Source organism: Sceloporus occidentalis, unplaced genomic scaffold, assembly GCF_023333645.1.
Source record: "Sceloporus occidentalis isolate IW3139 unplaced genomic scaffold, rSceOcc1.0.p SCAF_20, whole genome shotgun sequence".
NCBI classification, from domain to species: Eukaryota; Metazoa; Chordata; class Lepidosauria; order Squamata; family Phrynosomatidae; genus Sceloporus; species Sceloporus occidentalis.
In genome coordinates, this window is record NW_028317000.1 from 9,515,820 (window position 1) to 9,540,706 (window position 24,887).

The following is a 24,887-nucleotide window of genomic DNA, read 5'->3' on the forward strand; positions in this document are numbered from 1 at the left end:
TGAGATCCTTCAAGAATTATAAATCAAGAACTGTGTAGAACCCCAAAAAGACACCCCAAGACCTAGAACCCACATATTCAGGGGGAGGGACAAAGCCAAAAGGGGGAGTTGCACTTGTCACTTTTGAATTTGACGAAAAGTAAGAGGTCATATACTACTTTGAAGTTGCCAGATTTCTCCTCCAATAGGGCAACCAACCTGCACTTGCTGCAGTAGTAGCTACCCAAATCCTCCTGCAGCTGGTTCAGGTGACTGCATCATAGAATCATAGAGTTGGAAGAGACCTCCATCCATCCAGTCCAGCCCCATTCTGACATGCAGAAATTACAATCAAAGCACCTCCAACAGACGGTCACCCAGCTGCTGTTTCTACCATACTCCAAGGGAGTGTGTTCCACTGTCAAATAGCTCTTACTGTCAGGTTTTTCCTAATGTTTAGGGGGAATCTCTTTTCCTGTAGCGTGCATCCCATTGCTGCGTGTCTTATTCTCTGGAGCAGTAGAAAACAAGCTTGTTCCATCCTCAATATGACATCCCTTCAAATATTTAAACAGAGCTATCATATCATCTCTTAACCTTCTCTTCTACAGACTAAATATATCCAGCTCTCTAAGTCTTGATGGTTTTTACATCTTTCATAATTTTGGTCACCTTCTTTTGGACACACTCCAGCTTCTCAACATCCTTTTTGAATTGTGGTGTCCAGAACTGGACATGGTGTTCCAGGTGAGGCCTGACCAAAGCAAAATAGAATGGCACTATTACTTCTCTTGAATCTAGACACTATACTTCTATTGATGCAGCCTAGAATCACATTAGCTTTTTAGCTGCCACATCACACTACTGAATCATGGTCAACTTGTGGTCTACTAGGACTCCTTGATCCCTTTCACATATACTGCCACATTCCATATTCAGCAGTCTTAAATAGGTATTGAAACAGAACCTTTTCTTTAAATTTCTATTGGTCTTTGCTATTGGCAGAGCTCCAACTCTTATTGATATGACTCTTACAGAAACTGAATTCAAAAGACTGTGGCAGCAGTTATATAGAGCTAGTGGCTGCTGGCTCTGTCCCAAGCAGATCACTGTGTGAGCTGGACAAAAACAAACAACCCCCCTCCCACACACAAGCATTAAACAGCAATAGTCAGAGTCAAGGATGAGGATAAGGAAACTGCTACCTTTTCTACTGAGCTTGTGCCAAATGCTAAGCTACTGGACAGGTCATTCTAGAAGCCTCCTTAACCATTCCTTTAGTGGTCATAGGACCACTCAAACCTACTGCTGGAGAGTTGAACAAATAACTTTAATTATAGTTTTGTTGTGGTATGAATTTTAAGCAACATTAATGATTAGTTCCTTTTGGGGCATTTTGCAAAAATCCTCACCATAAATCATTTCTCCAAAGAAGACCAAGCCCAGGATCCGATGCATCATCTTATTCTTTGTCTCCAGCAACAAAAATGTTTTGATCCTGTCTTCCCTGCCCGCCCTTCCAGAGGAAAGTCAGCAAGCAGACTGATATATAGAAAAACAACAATATCAGCATATTTTATTGTATGAAAACGTGGGACAGAGAACAAACTCAGCTTATGAGGGCACTCATTCTGCTGCTGGACTCTCTGGTTCATTCAGGCCTTCTGAGGTTTAAAGACCCATCTCCAGGACTAGCTTGCCCAGCTTTCTCGAACAGTAGCCCTTCTCATGGAAACAAACCATTCCAATTCGAGTGGTTGCCCCTTGCTTCCCATGGACCAGGTTGATCCCTGCCTCCCATAGGCCGCTGCCAGAGAAAGGTCTGGATAGAATTCGCAGTTGCCACTGCCTCAATATAGCCCATGGTGGGGTCTGAGATGGCCAAAGGGATGTCTTGAGGGGACCTGGAAAGAAAAGTAAAACAAATAAATAAATCAAAGGGGTGGGGAAACAGACTTTGGAAAAGTTACTTTGCGGAGAACAATTAACAGCATGCATGAACTGTGGGACTTTTAGAGTTGTAGTCTCCAAACGTTTGATCCCTGGAACAATTTTAGATGCATGCCAAGAGAATGCTAGAAATACAAAGACACTTTACCCTAGAGTCCTTTAAAGGGCAATCTTCAAAGTTCTTGTGGCAACCAGATTTTTAACAAAATTAACAGCCATATGCCCCCTCCCCCCCCCACCACCATTTAAACTGGGAGAGCCAGCAATGGCATAGTGGTTTGATTGAGGTACTATGATTCTGGAGAGCAGGGTTCAAATCTCTGCTGGGCCATGAAGAGCTACTGTGTAACCTTGGGTGAGTCATAGTCTCAGCCTCGAAGGATGTCAATGGCAAACCCCCTCTCAAGAAACTGGCCAAGAAAACCCTGTGATAGGTTCACCTTAGACTCACCATAAGTCAGAAAGCACTTAAAGGCAAACAACAACACCAAGTCAGAATCAACCAGAAAACAACAAAAATCATTTAAGTTGCACTAGAATTATGTGAGCCTCACTGAGGTACATTGGAGTATATTGGCAGAATTACATATCCAGGGATAGCCATGTTGGCCATGTAGCAAAAGTATAATAACATCCAAAACCCACAGAACAGTTATATCTTTATTGGCCAACCAAAATGCACAAAATGCATGTTGCAAGCTTTTGAAGTTGCACTGGCTTTGTGGATTTTGATTGGTAGAATTAGATAATTGTCAGAATTTTCTTTATCTCTAGTGCAAGGAACAATCTGTTGAAAGCACAGGCAGACAGGTGGTAGATTTAGTGGCAGTTCTCTGGGTGATAAAATATGTAGTACATAAGCAACTGTTTCTGACTTCTAAGATCTAATTAGAGGTCTTGAGTTGAGGTTGCCAACAGTTGAATCAATGTGGTTTACATCAGTGTTGACATACCATTCAGCAGTTAATTCAGTGGGTCTGTTCTGGTTGGGACTAACAACTGGAATTGGGCCTCTTTTTGTTTAGCAATGGCCTGGTACATACCGCAGAAAAGGGGAGGCCCGCAGCTGCCCCTTTCTGCGGTATATTGGCAGCCCCAGAGACCACTATCCGCTGCTTTTCCAGGCCACCGAGAAGCAGCAAAATGCCACTTCTCTGTGGCCTGGAAGGGGGTGTCCATGGGGCTTCATGCCCAATGGACAACCTGACAGGCGCAGCCAGAGGAAAAAGGCGCCACTCAGCCCTTTTCTCCCTGGCTTCATTCCCGTGGCAATCTAGTTGCCACGGGAATGAGGAGCCCTCCCAAAAGGAGCTCTGTTTCGGAGCTCCTTCTTGCGCTGCAAATAGGGCGTCCTAAGTGCCCTCCAGCAGTGCGATCACGTCAGGCGCGCGCCAATCCATTTGGTCGTGCACTGCATATGGACAGCGCCATGCCAAGATGGCACCCTCCATACCTAGTAGGGCTGGGGAGTGTGCGGTTGCTGCACGCTCCCCAGCATGGCACTTCCATGCCGTCTGTACTGGGCCAATATCAACTACAGGAAAGCAAAGTTTATTAAATAACTTTAAAAAAGTAATTAGTTGTAGTTCCAGCCCATCATCCAAAGGGTAGTTAGTTACCTGTAAAGTTATTATTAAGTTACATATTGATTAATTAATTCAAGTGTAACTTAATTACAGTTAATTACAAGCAAATATTATTTATAACTAGTTACTTCTAAGTTCTAACAAAGATTACAGTCCTAGACTCCCACACATCTGAGCCTTGGTAGTTCTTGTCTATAAAACAGGAAGTTTTTTTAAGTCTGCTGACTGAACATGTTCATTAAAATAACACATTTTTAAAAGTTGCAATTAAAAAAAGATATTATGAAGTGCCTTGTCTCATACCAACCTATTTGGTCTCTAAAATCATAGTGTACCTGGGAATACTCTCTGGCTCTTAACAGAAGTATCCCTCAAACGTACCTTTGAGACTAACTGAAAGATCCACAAACTTTTGGAGACTTGGGCTTACTTCCTCAGATGCATTTGGAAGTAGACTCAAGCCCACAAAAGCCATGCTGCCAACTTTATCTTTCAGTTAGTCTCAAAGGTGCTGCAAGATCCCTTTGCATGCTGATTTCCCAGACTAATGTGTCATCTAGACTAACTCCTACTCGGTTCATGCATTTCATAGCCACAACATTCCTAATAGATGGCAATCTTGCCTTGATTTAAATATCTCCAGTGAAGGGGAATTACTTCCTCTGAAGGCATAAGACTTTTAGTGTCACATGTCTTTTCCCTTTTGAAACTTTCTGCTAATATTTAGATGAAATCTACTTCTTCACCATTTCTACCAGTCCTCCAGTGATCAGTTGACCCTGCCCTCTGCAGTGATGGAGAATAGTTCTGCTCCATCTTTTACATTGTGCAGCACAGTTAATGTCCCTGCGCACTTACCTATTCAAGACCACAATGGCCACTGAGCCATCTGGCCTCAGGAAGGCTGAGAATTCTAAGCCAGTCCATTTGCTGCTTTGGATGCCAATCCTCTGACTTCCTTCTGGGAGGAACTTGCTGCATTAGATACACACATTAACAACAGTTACAACAAAGCAAATGAATGGGTGTCTGTATAACAATTAGAAGAAGAATACAGCTGAAAGAGATGGTTAAGGTATGGCTTGGGTCCAGACTGTCTGTCTCCCAATACCATCATGGTATAGTGGTTTGAACATTGGACTCTGGAAACCAGGGTTCAATTCCCTGCTCACCAGATTAGGTCACCTTGGGCAGGTCACATTCTCTCAGCCTCAGCCTTCTCCCAGACCCAGATCTGCTCCCCTCCTTCACCCTGCCGCCTATCCCATCATCCCCTGCATCCTCCTAGACCCCTATCTGCTCCCCTCCTTCAGCCTGCCACCGATCCCATCATCCCCTGCATCCGCCTAGACCCCAATCTGCTCCCCTCTTTCACCCTGCCGCCTATCCCATCATCCCCTGAGTCCTCTGCTCCTCTCCTTCAACCTGCCACCGTTACAGTCATCCCCTGCCTTCTCCTAGACCCCAATGAAGGATGACAGCTAAGGAGGGGGCAGGGAAAGAGGGCAGTGTCCAGAGCCCCACTGAGCATTTGCAAGGGTGCCGATTCGAATCGTTGAACCCTCAAAGTATGCTCTGGTGTGGTAATACAATGTGCACTGACTTTGCTTTGCTTAAATCCACATCACATGACTTGCTTGGACTTGAACTGACTTCGCTTTCCCCTCAATTCGGAAGGGCAACAGAAAGGCAACCAGGTGTGGTAAAACATCACGTTTTAACCTTAATTTGCATTGCTAGACAGGAGTGACTCTTGATCTGGTGTGAAAATACATCATGCTTTGCATTGCTAGAACAGAAGTGACTGCGGATCTGAGCAGCAAACCCCCCCACGTGAGATAAGGTCCATAGAAATGCAAAACTTGAGGGTAAGGTGATCAGATGACAAATTCAGTTTTAATGATGGTCAATGAGGGTGGAAGACAGGCAAAAAGATGTTGCCTAAGGCCAAGGTAGGTGGATGACCATATGAATGGTTGAGAGAGTTTAGAATACAGTGTGATGCTGGCTGGGAACCAGAAAGGAAATGTAATAAACTGGCCAAGATTCCCCTCCTGAGGCTGTGTTATCATATGTACAGTATAAGGTGTGCCAGGAAACCTTTGTCTCTGTTCAACCTGAGATTTGTGGATATACTTCCAATTCATATGTTTCTCTTTCCAATCTTTCTTTGTAGTTTCTTTGTTCAAGGGCAGCTACAAAGGAACTATAAAGGAAGATTAGAAAGAGATTTGTTTGCCTCTGTCTTTGCCATATGCACCAGATAATTGGGTAAAATAATTACAAGTTAATTGATTATGCAAACCCCCAGCTCCATCACAAATAAATTTTTTTTTTGGGGGGGGGGGCTAAACTTTGGTGAAAACTAAAGTGAAGCATGTAAAAAAATATTTGGGAACCGTTTGATAAGTCTTTGTTCCACACATTAGGTCTATGCTCTAGGTGAGCATGGAGAAACAATTTTTTGCACTACATTTCTCAGAATCTCCAATGAACATGCCAGCTGTGGGATTCTGGGAGCTCCAGTCCAAACCGCCCCCCCCACACACACACACACACACAACTCTTTAAACCTGCACCAAGAAAACTTCACCAATCATTCTTCTGCCTCACCTGAAATGTGCCAAGTGGTAGAACATGGGCTGTTTGTAGAATATATCATTGGCAGCATCCACAATAATAGGACTGTCCACATAATTCTTGCTCCAATTGGGTCCGCCTTCCATGTTCAGCACCAGGTTCCAGTCAGTCCAGCCTGTGACATAATGGTTGAGATTCTGCAAGGAGATGGGAGTTGGAACAATATATTTTCTTCAATTCCCTGTCCTCAAACAGGGCTGGATTTATACCAAAGCTATATAAACTATAGTTTAGGATTTCATGGAGGCAGTGGTATCACTAGGGTTGGTATCACGCAGTGCTATAACTCATGGTGTCACACCCCCTCCATTGAACTCCCCATATCACACCATACAAAATCCATGTAATGGTTTTTTTTTACTAATGTTATTCGTCAGTTGTAATTTATGTGTGACATAAAACAACTAGGAAAGTTAAAATTATACCTTTAAATTGCAATATCATAAGAATGGCCTTTGCATGATGGTGCAACCCCTAGCCTTTGGCCTGGCAGATGGAAAGCCTGGGCAAGATGGAGCTAGGGCAAGCATGTGTCTAATGGCCTGGATGTATCTGAGGAGCCTTCCTGTCTCCCGGTTCTGCCAAGGAAGGATGGGGTGCGCAGGCTACCAGACCTCAGACCAGTGCCCTGCCTCACTTCCAACCAGGCCTCTGATGGGGAGGGCATTACTTTATGACTTTTGGGGTACCCTCCTTTGACCCCACCAAATTCCCTACTGGCCAAGTGAGGGAGCCTCAAGCTATTGCAGCCCCATGCTTCAGTCAGACTCCCACCTCTTTGGGGCTGAACCAGAAATGTGTACCTAGTGGGACTCCCACCTGCCTCGGTGGCCTGATGGCTTCTTAGTTGTAGCTTCAGAGCCAAGCCACCCACCCCTCCATGGGAGCCTCCTCCAATGGCAGCTGGGATGGCGTGTGTGGGTTAGGCTGCTCTGGGCTCACCTGCATGCGAGGCAGGGCTGTGTCAGAAAATCAGCAGCTGTACCAGGAGTATTTCAACAGCAGCAGCAGCCTTAATGGTGGCAGAACTTGACAACCCAGGGCAGGGATCAAGGGGCAATGGGAACAGGCCCTGGGAGGACCACCAAAAAGAGTGACAAGGGGAAGCTGAGCAGGGCTAGAAGATGCCCGTGAACCTTTTCTCCCTTGATGAAAGTTTGCAGTTTGACACCACTTTAACTACCATGGCTCAATGCTATGGAGTTCTGGGATTTGTAGTTTTGTGAGGTATTTTGCCTTTTTTGTCAGAGAGCTCTGGCACCACAACAAACTACAAATTCCAGGTTTCCCTAAGTGGAGCCATGACAGTTAAAGGGCATTAATTCTGCAGCAACCTCTGTTAGAGTCTGTAGTGAACCAGGCAGATGGCCTTTGGAGGCCTTGACAGCATCATGGCCAGATGTTAACTGGCACATAGAGAAAAAAGTAGGGGAAAAGTCTATTTGTATTAGTAACAGATACTTTTTTCCATTAGTTTGGTAGTCTGAGGTTGGGAAAAATGTATCAAGGCTTGGAACAGATTATGAGGCTGGTAGTGTGCAACTTGCCCAAGGTCACCCAATGGGTTCCATGGCCAAACAGGAATTCAAATACAGACCTCCAGAGTCACAGTCTCGGACTACTAATGCTCAAACTACTAATGCTACTCTGGCTCCTAACATGCAGAGAGCACCTTTGAGACTAACCGAAATAAAAAAGTTGGCAGCATGAGCTGTCATAGACTTCAGCCTACTTTCTCGGAGTCTACCACTGCTGGCTCCTAGCAGTTTAGACAGGGTCATTTAGAAATCTCAGCCAGAAAGTTCTAGTGCCGCACCAGGGAGGATCCCATAGAGTGAAATCATGGCAGTTAAAATGGAATAATTGTACCATAATTGCATGGGCCCATGGTGTCTGTGGTGATGGTAATGATTCAAGGGTGGTGATAACTTAAGCGTGTTACAGACGTGCCGAAGGGGTGTATTAGGGTTAGGAAGGGGCGTAGTAGGGTTGAGAAGGGGTGTCCCTTCCGGATGCCCCTTAACCCTAGTATCGACCGAGTCCGTACAAAATAGTGGCTGCTATTTTGACGTTGCGGATGCATAGCGTCCGGACGTCGCACAGCAGAAGTGACATCGCGAGTGCACGACTAGCACCTCGCGGCGCCACTGCCGAGGCGCAGAAAGAAGTGCCATTTCGGGGCTTCTTTCTTGCTGTGCCCGGGAACCGCATGGTTTGGCCGCTGTGGTTCGCAGATGCAGCAACCGGCGGCGGCAGCAGAGCACCCTTCTTGGGCACTCTGTAATGCGCCTAAGATGCCATATTGATGGGACATATAGAAGTCCACACAGTCCTAATGGAAGAACAAGCAAACATATGACAGAGTCAGAATTCAGATTTCTGAAAGAAGTAATTTCTCCCATCTCTGAGACAAATGCTCCCCCCTGTCAGATGTACCGTCAGGATACTATGACTGTATTTGCTGCCACGGTTCCAGCCTCCCAGCAGCACACGGGGCTCCCAGAAGTAGGATCCTGTGGAGGCCTCAGTGGATAAGAGATAGTAATTTGGAAAGAGGCGGTGAGTGTTGGAAAGCGTCAAGTCAACAGGTGCCAGGAAATCCAAATACCAGTGGATACCAATTCCATTGACATAACGGGAAGCCACAGGATCCTTGAGAACCTAGAAGCAAAGGGAATCAGCAAAATGGAACCATTAAACTCAGAGAACAGTTAGGTTAGGTTAGGTTAGGGCATGTTTCTTTCTTTCTTTTATTTTCTTTCCTTTTTTTGCCTATCCATTATTTTTTATTATAATTATTCTTAAAATGCAAAATTAAAATAAAGTTAGCCTTTTCCATAACATAATAATTAGTTTACATCATCATCACCTTCGATTTCTCCAACACAAATATAAATTCTATAAATAAGTACTTGTTCACACATCCTTACTTTACCATATATTTTTGTAAACCTTATCTAATGTAATCATCTATAAACGTATCCTCTTCGTTTTTGTGATAATCTTCCAACTGTGGGTTTTTTTTTCATTATTTATTTTATTAATTTTACAATACTATTTTATCTTGTATTAATATTCCAAATCTTATTCACAAACTCCTTTAGAAAAGGGCTCCATTCCTTTTCTTCTTTCTTCTCAGATTTATTGAGTTGTAGTGCTGTTAACCTATCCATTTCGCTTGATTCCCCCATTTTCTGCAGTACCTGTAGTAGGTATTTTTTCTGTTTTCTGGTTTTTTGCTATTAGGAGTCTAGCAGCTGTTACCGCATAAAGAATTATTCTCCAGTATTTTTTTTTTCTACTTCTACTCCCAAAAAAGAGGTCATATTCAGTAAGTACAATTCAGGAACAAAAAACATATTCTATTTTGAAAATCTCCTGTATTTTCCAATGTATCTTACACAAAAGCATGAGATTTTAGAGCAGGTCGACTAAACATGATAATGTGAGCCTTTCCTTTTGGCATTTCCAACACCTGTTCTCTCCTAACATATATTTTATCAAGTATTACTGGTGTGTAATATCATCTGTTATATATTTTTAAGTAATTCTTTTTGAGATCTTGTGCTACAGTGAATTTGGCTGTTTTTTCCCAGGCATTCTTCCAATTTTCCATGGAAATGGGGTGCCCAATTTCTTGTGCTCACTTTATCATTCTTATTGAGACTGTCTCACATTCCAATTCGCTTAACAGTAATAGCTTATATAATTTTGAAACTGTCCCTTTGTCTCTATCCCATATTATTTCATCTACATCATTATGTTTTCCTTCACTAAGAGCATGTTTCTAGATCTCAGGGAGAACGGAGCTTGGCATGTTTCTCTTTGGAGTTTATCACACGGGAGGAATTTCTCTTAATTTCGAATGAAAAGAAAGTGGAGCCAGAACACATTCACGTGAATTCTCTAGTTCAGTGAATTTACGTGAATTCGAATTGTGTTCGAACTGATTTCCCATTGCCCGAAAATAGGTTGCCATTGCCTGAAATTGTGTGTGATCACAGAAAAGCATATGGGTGGCTGGGCCACTAAACAGTAGTGCTCCACACTTCATCACTGTTGGATCATTTCTTTCATTTTGTGTCTCCTTTTTGTTCTTGGGAATTATTGGGGTGCTTTCTGGAGCCCAGTGCATGGCCAACACATAAACCTTTAAACCCAGTACCATTTTCTAAAAAACAAAACCAAAACTTTTTTAACTTGTGAATATCAATCAGTAGCAGCATGATGTGGCAATTTAAGTACTAGCCTAAGATTCCGGGAGACTAGCATTCAAATCCCCACTCAGCTATGGATAACATTGGGCAAACCATACTTAGAGACAAACCAATGGCAAACCTCCTACAATAACTAACATTGAACAGACTAGGTTTGGAGTCTACTACCAACTTACCACTTCAGCCCAGTAAGGGAGCATGATCCTTTGGTCATCTAGAATGATCAGGTCAATGCCCTTGTGTGAGCTCTTGGCCAAAGCAGGGCCCAGATCCTGGGCAATGAAGTCCCGCTGGTGCTCAGGAGAAAATCCCAGACATTGAAAGGGATAGAAGATAACATCTCCAGCTGTTGGCTCATTGCCTGCAGTCACCGCCCAAAAGGTCACATTATGCTTAGCATATTCATCTAAGAACCTGCAAGTGCAAACAAGGGTGATGAAAGTCAGCAGGATTGAACGGGGGGGGGGGAGATATCAGGTTAAAAACGCCAAACTGGTGGCTCTTTACCTGAACATCACCTGATGGCCAATATAGAAATCAAAAAGACTACTTCATTGGAAGCAGAAGATGAAAAAGTTCCATTCTCTCTGCAGAAACAAAACTATGAGCACATTGTGGCACAGACCATGAACAGCTCTGATGAGGCCAAGTTCTAGAAGAGTTTATGCCTGACATTGCACCAGCAACTGTGGCTGGCATCTTCAGAGAATGCTGGCATGAAAGAGAGTGGGGTATATATACTATTGGTTGAGAGAAAGTGATTTACATGTTAATCTGTGTATTGTTCTGTTGTTGAATGGCAAGGCCTCTATTTAAGTAATGATCCATTGTCTGCTGGGAAACCCCCCCCCCTCACCCTGGTTGGTTTTCATTTGCATTTGCTGGGTCTTGATTTTGGTGTTTTTCAGGACTGGTAACCAAACTTTCTTTACTTACAGAGTTATTTCTTTCCTGTTGAAGTTGTCCAGGTGCTTATGGATTTCAATGGCTTCCCTGTGCATTCTGACCTGACAGTTGCTTGCAAACAAAATCGCTCAGATTTGCTCTGACTTGAACGTTTGTCCTATATTATTGGATAGGTTTCAGTTTGTGCAGCCTGAGGATGAGGACAGGATCCTTGGAGAAATGAGGACCACCACATGCAAACTGATTCTTGTTTTTCCTGGCTTCTGAAAGCAGCTAGAGAGGAACTGGCTAAGGGGAGTGGTGAATACCTCACAACAGCAAATGAGCTTTTCATCCTGCCTAAAGGAGGCTGTAGTGAGGCTGTTACTGAAAAAGACCTCCCTGGATCCCACCAGTCTGGATAACTATCGACCAGTCTCTAACATTTCATTCTTGGGGAAGTGGTGGCTTCCTAACTCCAGAGGTTTCTGGATGAAACGGATTATCTAGAATCATTTCAATCTGGCTTCAGACCTGCATATGGAAGAGACAGCTTTGGTCATTTTGGTAGATGACCTATGCAGGAAACTAGACAGCAGGGGCGTCCCTGTTGGTCCTGGAAAAAGTGGGTGTGTATATATATATATATATATATATATATATATACTGTTTCCAGGCAAGCATTCTCTGAAGATGCTAGCCACAGATGCTGGTGAAATGTCAGGAAGAAACTCTTCTAGAACATGGCCACATAGCCCGAAAAACCCACAAAAAACTATGGATGCCGGCCATGAAAGCATTCAACATACTGCAAGAGAGTTTAATGACTTCACTCTCCTTTTGGATTTATGATCAAATTTTAAAATCTTTTTAAAATTGTGAAAAGCTTTTGACAATCCCTGTGTCTTCATCACTCACTAGAGTATAATAGCACAAACACTTCAAATAAGTAAGTACTTAATAAATCATGGGGACACAGTAGCTTAGTGGTTAAGATGCTGACTCTTGACAACCACAAGGTCAATAGGTTGGCAGTTTGAAACCCAAGCTCCATGTGATGGAGTGAGCTCCTGTCACTAGTCCCAGCTTCTGCCAACCTAGCAGTTCAGAAGCATGTAAAAGTGCAAGTAGATAAATAGGTACCACTTTGATGGAAAGGTAACAACATTCTGTGCAGTCACACTGGCCACAAGGCCACAGAGTAGTCTTTGACAACAGTGGCTCCCTCTGCTTAGTAACAGAGATGAGCACTGCCACCTGCAGTTGGACACAAATAGACAATTACATCAAAGGGGAAACTTTTACCTTTAAACAAAATCATCCCTCCACACACACATAGAGTGCTAGTCCTCAGCAAGTAAGTGACCTAGAAGATAAAGCAAGAGCCACTCTCCGTTTGGTTACCTGATGAAATAGTTGGCCCAGGTTTTGTGGTATTTGTCTCCTGGTTTCCCTTTGAGCGTCCCACGCCCAGTCATTGCCCCATTGGTTTTCATCCAGACGGGAGAAGTCCAGGGACTGGCATAGAGAGAGAGAGGTCTTGAGGCAACCGCCTGAGCTTGCTGAAGGATTGGGATCTGGTGGAAGGAGATGTACAGAACAGAGTTTTATTATCAGATTGAGTCTGGCTTTCATAAAACTTTCAAGCAGAACTCATGAATATTGACTGTGTTGTAACAGCAATCATAGAGATGGAATGAACTGCAAGGACCAACTTGTCCAACTCCTTTCTGACATGCAGGGATATACGTTCAAAGCACTCCTGAAAGACTTCCACCCAGCCTTTGTTTAAAGACCTCCAAAGAAGGAGAGTCCACAACCCTCTAATGTCTGTCTTACACCAGAACAGACTATTTCTCCACTCACTCAAGTCCTGCCTTCCCAAGCCTAGAGTCCTCTGGGCACTTTGGGCTACAACCCACCAAAAACTGAGAAATGCCTGTTTTGACTGCATAACTTATAAGCTAAGTTTTCAGGAGAGCTTTTGGTCACTGCATGAACATAATTACAACTTATACAATGACCCAAAACGTGAATTGTGAAGGTGTAAGTCTATCTCATGCCACTGTAACTTACTAACATGATACTAGTCTGAATTTTCATCTCAGTCTATCTATTATGGTTGGAACCTAAATCAAGAATTTTATTGGTGATGTATACTCACATAACCTGGTGTGTATCTTCTTTTCTGACACTGCAGCAGGAAGTAGTCAATACTTCATCTCCCCACCACCGCCTATCCCTGAAGGCAGTTTCCATGGCCATTTACTGCTCAAGAGGCACCCAGGCAGCATCTATCTGCAGTTCTAAATCTGCATCTTCCCAAATCTCCAGCAACCCCAGCTCTCTGCCCAGAAAGGAGTTCTGTCCCCTTGCCACCAAATGGCACTGGGTTCCAGAGCTTAGAAGATGACTCAGGTCACACTCTCCCCACACAATGTAAGATCCCATCCTAAATCTCCACTTTTGGATTCAGCAGCCATGTTTACCTTCATCTTTGTGTCCTCATCAGTCAAGCTGAAATTTTTCAGCTCAAAGTCATACTCAGAGTCTGCATAAGTGTAAAGCCTGACAGAAAAGTCACAACTTGCCATGGGTACACGAATCAAGTTGTACTCAATGCCTGGGAGAAATAAAAGTAAAGATAGGGTAAAGAAGTTAAAATGTTAAAATGTTTTGAAACACACATGCTATTTTGAAACACACATGCTATTTAATTTCTTGTGATGATGGAGCTGGTGGTGGTCATTTCATTTGTCCCACTTTTTCTGCACAGCTGGAACTCAAGGCCACAGTCCTGTTAGTGTCATCTTGAGTTGTGCTACACATGTGTCATGACTATCCTGGACAATGCAGAACATAAATATCGAGTATGTTATGAAAAATGGCCATGATTTTGGGTGTGCATGTTTCTCTTTTATGGCCCTGTTCGGAGCTATAGATGACAGCCACCATGGCAGCCATAGAACAAGGTGAAAAGACCATATAGGCACTTCATGGAAAGAAAGATCAAAGCAGTGGGATAGGAGTTGCAATCAGGAAACATCCACACCTTCTCCAGCAGATTTATGATGTTTTCTTACATGGCTCAAAGAGACAACAATTAACAACCCTAAACCTATGTATGGCACGGGACAGCTTGATCTACCATTAATATGACATCTCTTCAAATATATAAACATGGCTATCATGTCAAGCCTTAACCTTCTCTTTCTCTAACGAAACATAGCCAGTTCCGTAAGCTGCTCCTCATAGGCCATGGTTTACAAGTCTTTCACCACAATTCAAGAGGGATATTGATACGCTGAAGCATCTCCAAAGGTTGCCATCCTCTGGAAAACCTCAGCTTGTCAATATCCCACTTGAATTGTGGTGCCCAGAGCTGGACACAGGATTCCAGGTGAGGTCTGACCAAAGCAATGCAAAACTGGCACTACTACTTCTCTCAACACTACACTCCTATTGATGCAGCCCTAGGATCATATTGCTATGTGTTGCATTCCCTTGGTCAGTTTGCCTGGTCCTTTGCTGAGGGTTGCCTGGCTGAGGTTTTAAAGTAGTGAAGTCCTAGAAATGTGAGGAATGAAAGGGGCAAAATATTACCTGGGAAGAGGCAATGTCTTCATCCTGGTGGGATCTCTCAGGGTCTTTGGTAGAGTGCACTGAAGCAGAGTAACAGAACCAAGAAAATCACTTGGTGGCCCTACCTTATTACCTCCTGGCACTTACCTTCGTTGGAAAAATAGGATTTGAGAAGATTCATCTGAGTCTTTGGGGAGAGTGAAAGGATGTTGATAGCAGCTGAATCTGTGAGGGCCCCTCCAAAGCCTTTGATCTTTTGATATTTTTGGGATGGCTTGACTCTCAAAATTAGTCTTTCTAACATGTATATGTGGAGGAGAAGGAAGAAAGAGAGAGAGAGAGGATTTAAGTATGGTCATGATCCTCTATGCTAATGTGGCTATTCAAATATATCAGTTATTAACTGCAGGGCAGATAATACAACATGTGTGGATTCCAATGGATGGCCAGACAGATCAGCTATGAGAATACAGAAGATAAGAGACTGAATGTGAGATGCCTCTGGTGTGATGTTGCAGCACAAGAGGACAAGACCATTTGAGGTCATTTTAGCACCAGAGCTTAAAATCTCTTTCTTAGAATACAAGTCCCAGAATTTTCTAGCCAGGATGGCCAGTGAATTCTGGAACTTGTAGTCTAAACTGGTGACTTTTTCTAAGCTCTGATTTGCATAGGGTGATCATTTCCCTTGGAGAAATGAACAATTTCACAGCAAAATTCAGTTAATATTCACTGAGGGTGTGCACCGCCACACCCAAGCCCCATTATAATGGTGGCACTTAGTCCGGACCCCCCTTCCTAAAATTCTAGCTACGTCCCTACTCTTATAATCTTTCCTCTGAATTGCCTATATCTTTCTAAAAATGAAGTGCCCAGAACTGAACATAGGACTTCAGAGGAGGCCTAACTAATGCAGAATATTGTGAGACTATTACTTTCTTTGACATAGAAACTCTGGTTCTATTAATGCAGGCTAAGAAAGGCGGTTTACAGACTGCCCTTTTGGGGCAGCCTGTTCCCGCCCCTTTCCACGCCAGATCGGGGCCTCAGCTGCCACAGTGGCAGCCTCTGAGGCCCCGAACCGCCACTTTCTAGGCCGTGGGGAAGCGTCAAAAGGCAGTTTCTCCGCGGCCTGGAAAGGGGTGTCCTTGGGGCTTCATGCCCCAAGGACACCCAACAGCAGCGGGGATGAAGAGAAAGGGGCCACTCGGCCCCTTTCTCATTTGTTTTGCTGGTGCAGTTGTGTAAAGGCTGTGCTAGCAGCACAAACCTGGAGTTCCTTCCGGTGCCAGGGAAAGGGCGCCCCAGGTGCCCTCGTGCAGCGCAAGGACATCACTTCCGTGCCGCTCCATTTGGAGGCGGCATGGTCGTGACGTCCCAATGGTGGCGCCCATGTAGAATGGGCGCCATCATTTTGTACGTACTAGGTATGTACTAGGGTTAGGGCGTCCGGAAAGGACACCCTTTCCTAACCCTAGTACATACCTAGTACGTACTTTTTGCACATCTGTAACGCGCCAAAGATTTCCTTCTTTTTTGCAGCATCATAATGGTGGGTCATGCTCAATTTATGACCAACAATAATTCGAAAGTTCTTTCCATATGTACTGCTGCTAAACTAAATATCCTTCATCCTGTACATGTGTCTTTGCTTTTTGTGGTCTAATTTTGCATTTCTGTTTGCTGAATTTCATTCTATTAGTTTCAGCCCAACTTTCTAGTTTATCAAGGTCCTTTTGACTTCTGTTCCTATCTTCCAGTCAGCAGCAGCCCTACATATTCACAGGTTTAACATTTGCAGATTTGAATATTTATAAGTTTAACCATACTCTCCCTTTTTGGTATGGCCCGGAAGGGTGCGCATGTGCTGTCGGCAGGAGGTGGGGGAAAGCCAAGTCCAGTGCCACAGCAGTTGGGAAGGGTGTATGCACCATCCTTCTTCGCCTCCTCTTCCTCTTGTCCTGGGTTTTTCCCCTCCCAACAAGTGGGGGGGAGCCAAGCCCAGGACTGGAGCCGTTTGGAAGGGTGAGCATGCTCCTCCTTCCCTCTCCTGGGCTTTTCCTATATTAACAGTTTTTCGCTTCCGCAAGGGTCTTGTGAACCTAATCCCCAGATATGTCAAGGGCATTCCAGTTTTCTATCATCCACAAACTTGATTCCTTCTACTCCAATATCTAAATCATGGATAAGATAAGAATATTGAAAAGTGTCACCTCCAGGACAGAGCCCTGTGGCACTCTGCTTGAGACTTCCTTCCAGTTTGAAAATTAGCTTTTCATCATCACCACAACCACAACCTTTATACTCCACCTTTATCCCAAAACCGGGATTCAAGTCTCAGTTACTTCTTATTCCTCCAAAATGTCTGGAGAGCTGTGATTTGGTAGAGACTTGCAAGGTGTCATAGAGGAAGACTTAAAACTGTCACCCAACTCACCTTTTTCTGGAGGTTCTCTGAGCAGCACTCCTTCACTTCTTTCAAGGCGGTGCCCAGCCTGGTTGCTTTCATATTTGGCAAAAGAGCCCAAGGCAGGGAGGGAGATAGGTCCCAAAGTGTCACAGTAGTTGGCCCCACATTCACACACCAGCGAGCCCTGACCAAAATTTCTTGCCATGCATGGCTGGCCACCTGCAGATGGAGAAAGAGGATGGATGTTTCCACAGAACAATACTAGAAGCTAGAGAAGATCATCTGCTAAAAGCTGAAGGGTGAACAATTCAGAAGAAATGTAACATACACCAGTGTTAGCTACATTCACAGCCACAAAATGTGGCAAGGACTGTCAACTGAAAGTTTTAAAAGGGGGTGGGATAAACTTCCTCTCGTGCGCGTGGCCCTGTCACAGGGCTTTCTTGGCAGGTTTATTCAGATGGGGTTTGCCATTGCCATTTTCTGAGAGAGTGTGACTTGCACCAGCTCACCCAGTGGGATTCATAGAGTCACAGTCCAATGCTCAAACCAAGTACAAGGTTGCTTTGGACTGATTTTGAATTGCCTAAATAACATGCAATAAAGGGTAATGAATGAAAAAAAAATAATGGGAACCAGAGGCAAACCCCACCAGAAGTGTAAAAAGGTCATGATCCAATTCTGCCCTCACTGCACATGTACAGGGATGTTAATTCGAATTCTAGACTACAAAGGGTACATACCCATATAATTTTTTTTGCATACTTTGACTTTGGGATGGGTGCTGTGTTCTTCTGTGGTGTGATAGCCATCCACATACTTGTGTTCATTTCCAAATTGGCCCTAGTTTCTTTTCTTTCGAAATTGAGAGACATTCCTCCTGTGTGATAACGCCCTATGTTTGTGTTTTGCTGTGCCATTAAGCCCAGCAAGATGCCTTGGGCACAGACTTACTCTTACCTTCCCCACTACCATTCCCTTCTCCTTTTGTGTCTTGTCTTCTTTAGATTGTAAGCCTGAGGGAAATGTCTAATTAACAATTTGTAAGCCTCTCTGATAGCCTTTTGGCTGAAGAGCAGGGTATAAGTAAATAAATATTATTATATTATTATTATTATTACTCAGCCTAGTCTACCTCAAAGGATTGTTGTGAAGTTCAAGCATGGAAAGGGGAAGTCAATGTACACCACTAGAAGGAAGGCACTATACAGCTGCAAATCAATAACAGCCAAGGTGATGTACATCAGTCCTTCTCAAATGCTGGTCCTCCAGCTGGCTGTAACTTCTGGGAACTGAAGTCCAAAACATCTGGATGACCCAAGTTTGAGAAACGCTGATGTACATGGCTCTCCTTCTCAACCTTCACAACAATCCTGGAAGGTAGGTCTGGTAGCTAGCCAGTTATCTTCCAAAGTTATTGCTGGGGACTTATCTTCGAAACAATTCCTCAGCCCAGAACTAGCCTACAGCAAAACTAGTAGTTACAGATAGACTGTTTCTAAACATGGAAACAGCATTCCCACATAGCTCTGCAATCCTAAAATGAGTACAGAGTAACACCTCAAGCAAGCAGGGCCCCACCAACACATATTGCATGCAGATTATTTCATGATGAATTAATGAATGACTTTCACCCTAGGTGAAGCAATGCTAATTATATCTGCTTTTGAGTTCTCACTCACTCACCTGACACAGCAACCGACAGCTGGAGAGGCAGGAACCAAGATAAGAAGCAATGATATCTTTGCCACATGGTAGTCCCTTGAGTTTGGTATGAAAAAACCCACAGCACTGCTCTTCTACTTCCACACCTCTGAATAAAAGAAAAAGGTGGGGGTAGAGAATGCATTCAACCATGATTCTTAATCTGAAGCCCAGCCGCCGCCTCCCTCAGTACTAGAACAGATTTTCAACCTCCCAACAGCTCAAGATAATACAAGAACAACAGTATCTTTAAATACAGGCAGCCCTATACATTTGCAGCCTTGACCTTTGCAGATTTGGTTATAAATAATAATAAATAATAAAAGTTTTATTTATATACCGCAGCCTTCCATAGATCAGGGCGGTGTACAACAGTAAAAAATACATAAATCAACGAATCGCGCGCAAACAGTGCATCAAAGAAACAATAAAAGCAATGAAAAAGATAAAACCCCAGTTAGCCCTTCCTCATGGCCACGGAAGAGGAGGGAGGCCCTAAAAGATGTTCATGGGGGGAATGCTTGATGAAATAAGAAGGTCTTTAAATCCTTCTTAAATTGGGCCAGGGAGGTAGTCGAGCGGAGCTCAGCGGGCAGCGTATTCCAGAGGGCCGGGGCGGCGATGGAAAACGTCCGCTTAGTGACGGAAGAAAGCCTAGCCCCTGGCACCTTCAGGAGTTGCTGCCCAGATGTTCTGAGGGTGCGGGACGGAATATATGGGGAGAGGCGGTCCTTCAGGTATCCTGGACCCAAGCCATTTAGGGCTTTATAGGTTATTCATGGATTTGATTAATATGTTTTCTCTAGTAATCTCTAGCTTCTCCAGCATCACTTTATGGGCAACTTTTGCCAGAAATTGTGCTGGAGGACCCAGAGATTCATAAGTGCAGTACCTTACTTTTCTCTGTGTTGAATTTCGTTTTGTTAGCTTTGGACCAGTTTTCTAGTCTGTTCAGGTCATTTTGAATTTTGATCCTGTCCTCTGGAGTATTAGCTATTCCTCCTAATTTGGTGTCATCTGCAAATCTGATAAGTATGCCCCCAATTTTGTCCTCCAAGTCATTGATAAAGATGTCGAATAGCACTGGGTCCAGGACAGAGCCCCACTGGACACCCCACTGGTCACTTCTCTCCAGGATGAAAAGGAGCCATTGTTGAGCACCCTTTGGGTTTGTCCGGTCAACCAATTACAAATCCACATAACAGTTGCCTTGTCTAGCCCACATTTTACAAGCTTGTTTGCAAGAATGTCACGGGAACCCTGTCAAAAGCCTTACTGAAATCAAGATATATTATATCCACAGCATTCCCTTCATCTAACAAGCTGGTAACTTTATCAAAGAATGAGATAAGATTTGTCTGGCATGACTTCTTTCTCTGAAACCCGTGTTGACTTTTTCTGATTATGGCATTGCTTTCTAGATGTTCACAGACTCTCTTTTTAATTATCTGCTCCAGAATCCTTCCTGGTATTGATGTCAGACTAACTGGATGATAATTGTTTGGATCCTCTATCTTCCCCTTTTTGAAGATGGGGACAACGTTTGCCCTCCTCTACTGGGACTTCTCCTGTTTTCCAAGAGTTCCCAAAGTTTATTGCCAATGGCTCCGATATTACATTTGCCAGTTCTTTTAATATCCTTGGATGTAGTTCATCTGGTCCTAGAGATCTATATTCATTAAGATTAACAAGGTGTTCCTGTACTATCTCTTTACTTATTTTGTGCTGAAATTCCCCTATTCTGTCCTCTGCTCCATTATCCTCAGGTTGAGCACCCTTTTCCTTTTCTGAGAAGACCGAGGCAAAGAAAGTGTTGAGTAATTCTGCCTTTTCTCTGTCTTCTGTTAGCATTTTGCCATCTTCTCCACGCAGTGGCCCTACCATTTCCTTCTTCTTTTTGCTGCAGACATATCCATAAAAGCCCTTTTTGTTGTTCTTAATCTCTCTAGCAAGCTTAAATTCATTCTGTGCTTTAGCTTTTCTGACCTTATCTCTACACATGCTAGCTATTTGAATTCCTCTTTGCTGATTTCCCCATTTTTCCATTTCTTATACATGTTCCATTTAAAACTTAGCTGAGTTTAAAGTTCCTTAGTCATCCATCCTGGTTTCTTGAGACACCTCCCGTTTTTCTTTCTCACTGGAACTGTTTTAATTTGTGCCTTCATTATCTCCCTTTTGAGAAACTCCCATCCATCTTGAACACCCTTCTCTTTTCGTATTTCTGACCATGGGAACACCCTCAGTATTTCTCTAAGTTTACTGAAATCAGCTTTCCTAAAGTCTAGAATGCATGTCTGACTATGCCTGGCTTCTCCTTTCCATTGTATAACAAGCTCCAGGAGAACATGGGCACTTCCACCTAATGATCCCACCACTTGCACTCCATTAACCAAGTCATCCTTGTTGGTTAGGATCAGATCTAATAGCTGACCCCCTTGTTGCCTCTTCCGCCTTTTGGATAATGAAATTGTCTTCGAGGCAAGTGAGGAATTTACTAGACCTTGAGGATTTGGCTGAGTTTGACTTCCAACAAATATCAGGGTATTTGAAGTCACCCATCACTATTACATCTCTCTTTTCTGAGTGTGTAGTCATCTGTTCTAGAAAGGCATCATTCAATTCCTCTGTCTGACTTGGGGATCTGTAGTAGACTCCCACAATAGTATCCCTGTTGTTTCCCTCCCCTTTAATTTTTATCCAGATGCTCTCCACCTGGCTTCCAGGATTGATGTCCTGGATCTCTTCACTGGTGTAAATGTCCCTGACATATAGGGCTATTCCTCTGCCTTTCCTGCTTGGCCTGTTTCTCTTTAAAAGGTTATATCCTTCTATTTCTACATTCCAATTATGAGACTCATCCCACCAGGTTTCAATGAGGCCAATTATATCATATTTGCTTTGTTGCACTAGGATTTTGAGTTCATCTTGCTTATTTCCCATGCTCTGTGCATTAGTGTAGAGACATTTAAGACCATGTGTTCACTTTACTTGCTGCCTGTGCAAACTTTTTTGCCTCCGACTGTTGGGTCCTTGCACTGTTTGCCTTGTTCCCTCTATGACAGTTTGACTATTTTCTCCAGCCTTTTTGCCTTCCAGAATACTGTCTCCCTCCCCCACATATCTCAGTTTAAAGCCCTCCTGATCAAAGTTTTGAGACTATTGGCAAAGACGTTTTTGCCAACTGGCATGAGATGCAACCCATCCCTTGCCAGAAGTCCCTCCTCATGGAACTGCAGCCCATGATCCAAGAATCCAAATCGTTCTCGGCGGGACCAGAACAACAAATTCAGATAGCCATGTTTCAGGAAACACATATTTCAAGAAGAAACAGAGTCAAACTCTAACTATGGTGGATGGGATTTGCAGTTTGAGTCAAGGGGAACAAACAAAGCAAGAGGAGTGGCAATATTAATTAAAGATGGAATACATTTTCAAGTAGATAAGATTAAAAAAGACAATGAAGGGAGATACATTTTTGTTAAAGGAAATATAAAGAAGATAAAAGTTAAGTTTGCTTGTATTTATGCTCCAAATGAAAAACAAGTTGAATTTATAAATAATTTGATGTTCTTTTGTTGTCTGTTTTATTAAACCATTTCCTGTATTGCTATGTATTTTATATGTATTATCCTACTAGAGAGTCCCCTTCCCCACCAGCATTCCCTTCTCCTTTTGTGTCGTGTCTTTTTAGATTGTAAGCCTGAGCGCAGGGAACCGTCCAGTTAAAAAGACTGTATGTACAGCGCTGTGTAAATTTACAGCGCTTTATAAATAAAGGTTAATAATAATAATAATAATAACAATAATAATAATAAATAAAGTGTTAACTCTACTGGAGGACTTTTACGAAGGGGGTCTATTTCTGGGACAGGACTTCAATCTTGATATATTAAGATGTAATACTTCTTTTTTGACAACGTACTGTAATAGAAATTTCAGGAGACACAAAGTTTTAGGCTTGGCAGAGCAAAGAATTAGCAGAGGACCTAGTAATCTGAAAATCCATAAATTTATTTTCCAGTTGTCGACAAAGGAAACATGAACTCAGCGGAATTCAAGTTCCAAAAGGTGAGGCCCGTAACAAGACAAGATGGCCTAATTTTATAGTCAGTTACACAAAAAAGCTCCTTCATCACATCTCATTGGCTAATTATAATTTAAACAGACAGAATTCTTACAATCAAGACAGAGATATATGCATATATTAAAAACTGCATTTTCACTCTTTACCCCTCCTTCAGGAATTTAGCAGCCTTCCTTCTGAACATCAACAATGTCTCCTTATTTAAGTTGTGTCTATTGCGCTGGTGCCAGTTTCCCTACAGGTTCCGATGCACTCATTATTATTTTGCTCCAGTTTCCTAGTTTTCAAGCCTCATGTTAAAAAACTATGGCCCGTTCCGCACAGGCGTAATAGTACGGACTGGGTCCGTACTAGGGTTAAGAAGGGGCATCCCTTCCGGACGCCTCTAACCCTAGTACGGATCAAGTCCGTACAAAATGGCGGCGCCCGTTCCACACGGGGGCCGCCATTACGAAAGCGCCACCTCCAAACGGGGCGGCACGGATGTGACGTCTTTGCGCTGCACGAGGGCGCATAGAGTGCCCTTTCTGCGGCGCACAAAGGAGCTCCAAAAAGGAGCTCCTTCTGCGGTTTGCGTCGCTGGTGCAGCCTTTAGACGCAAAGGAGAAAGGGGCCGCTCGGCCCCTTTCTCCTCCTCCCTGCCGCCGTTGGGTGTCCTTGGGGCTTGAAGCCCCAAGGACACCCCTTTCCAGGCCTTTTGCCACTTCCCCGCAGCCTGGAAAGCGGCGGATCGAGGCCCCAGAGGCTGCCGTTCTGGCAGCTGAGGCCCCGATCCGGCGGGGAAAGGGCCGGATACAGGCAGCCCCAAACAGGCGGTCTGTAACCCGCCTAATTCTCTTCTAACCAAAGTGACTCCATCTCTCTATAGCTTTTTATTATAACAGGAAAATTCTACCACTTTATTCCCCCCTTTTGTGAGGTTTTTTTTCCTTGTAATGATTTTAATGATTCAATAAAAAATTTAAAAAACGAAAAAGCTGCATAAGAGGCGCCCGCGTATTACACAGGCGCACTTGTACTAACTGAAAACATCGCAGAGTTGGAACAACTGCTAAGGAAGATCAAGGACAAAAGTGCAAAGGCAGGCTTATTATCAAACATAAAGAAAGCAAAAATAATGACCACAGAGAATTTATACAGATTCAACTTAGACAATGAAGTTTATCACACAGAAGGCAAAGTGCCCAAATCCCTTGCTGAAACTGGATTTAAATTCCAGGAATATCCCTCAAAGCAGGATCGTTTTCAGACACATTGGGGCCACTGCACATTAATGCAGCATTAACCCATGGACAAAAATGGCCACATTTTACTTTTGGGAAAATCCACTTTCTGTGCTGGTTAATGTCGCATTAATGCTCAATGCCCTTGATCATATGAAAGCCATCCTGTTTTGTGGATTTAAATCCCGTTTCTGTGTGGGATTTGGATGATTCCCTCCCATGAGATAAATTCCAATGAGGAAATAGAAATAGCAAAAGAATTTTCATACCTGGGATCAAATATTGATCAGAGCTGGAATTGCAGTTAAGAAGTCATAAGAAGAGTAATAATGGGGAAGGCAGCTATGGAGACAGCTGGAGGCCAGGAAAGGGCGTGGGGGAAAGCCCCACCCCAGAAGCCCCACCTCTGGCATGTGGCCGCACCCCCGGAGGGTGGAAACTCAGCCCCTGGCAGGGCAAACCAAAAAGGTCCGCCATCACTGGACTAGAACAACGTGTCTGCAAAGCATATAGTGAACAACAGCACAACAGCTCTTTTGCTTAACAGAAATAAGTTTCCATTTCTCGTGATTATACTCAGACTACCAAATATATATTGTCTCTCTACCCCTGGGGAATTTACGA

At 43.5% G+C, this 24,887-nt stretch overlaps 1 protein-coding gene across 1 annotated transcript; it reads right to left on the reverse strand.

Annotated features, from left to right (window-relative positions):
- Window positions 1-1,527: 1,527 nt before the first annotated feature.
- Window positions 1,528-24,605, reverse strand: LOC149301922 (lysosomal acid glucosylceramidase-like). Its single transcript, XM_089483010.1, has 11 exons — window positions 24,533-24,605; window positions 18,936-19,062; window positions 17,277-17,468; window positions 14,987-15,136; window positions 13,747-13,880; window positions 12,662-12,834; window positions 10,549-10,786; window positions 8,592-8,816; window positions 6,129-6,292; window positions 4,374-4,490; window positions 1,528-1,883 (listed from the first exon to the last, which is right to left on the reverse strand). Exons 2-11 carry the CDS (start codon window positions 19,000-19,002, stop codon window positions 1,706-1,708), a joined length of 1,638 nt encoding a protein of 545 aa, XP_089339136.1. The 5' UTR covers window positions 19,003-19,062; window positions 24,533-24,605; the 3' UTR covers window positions 1,528-1,705.
- Window positions 24,606-24,887: the final 282 nt, after the last annotated feature.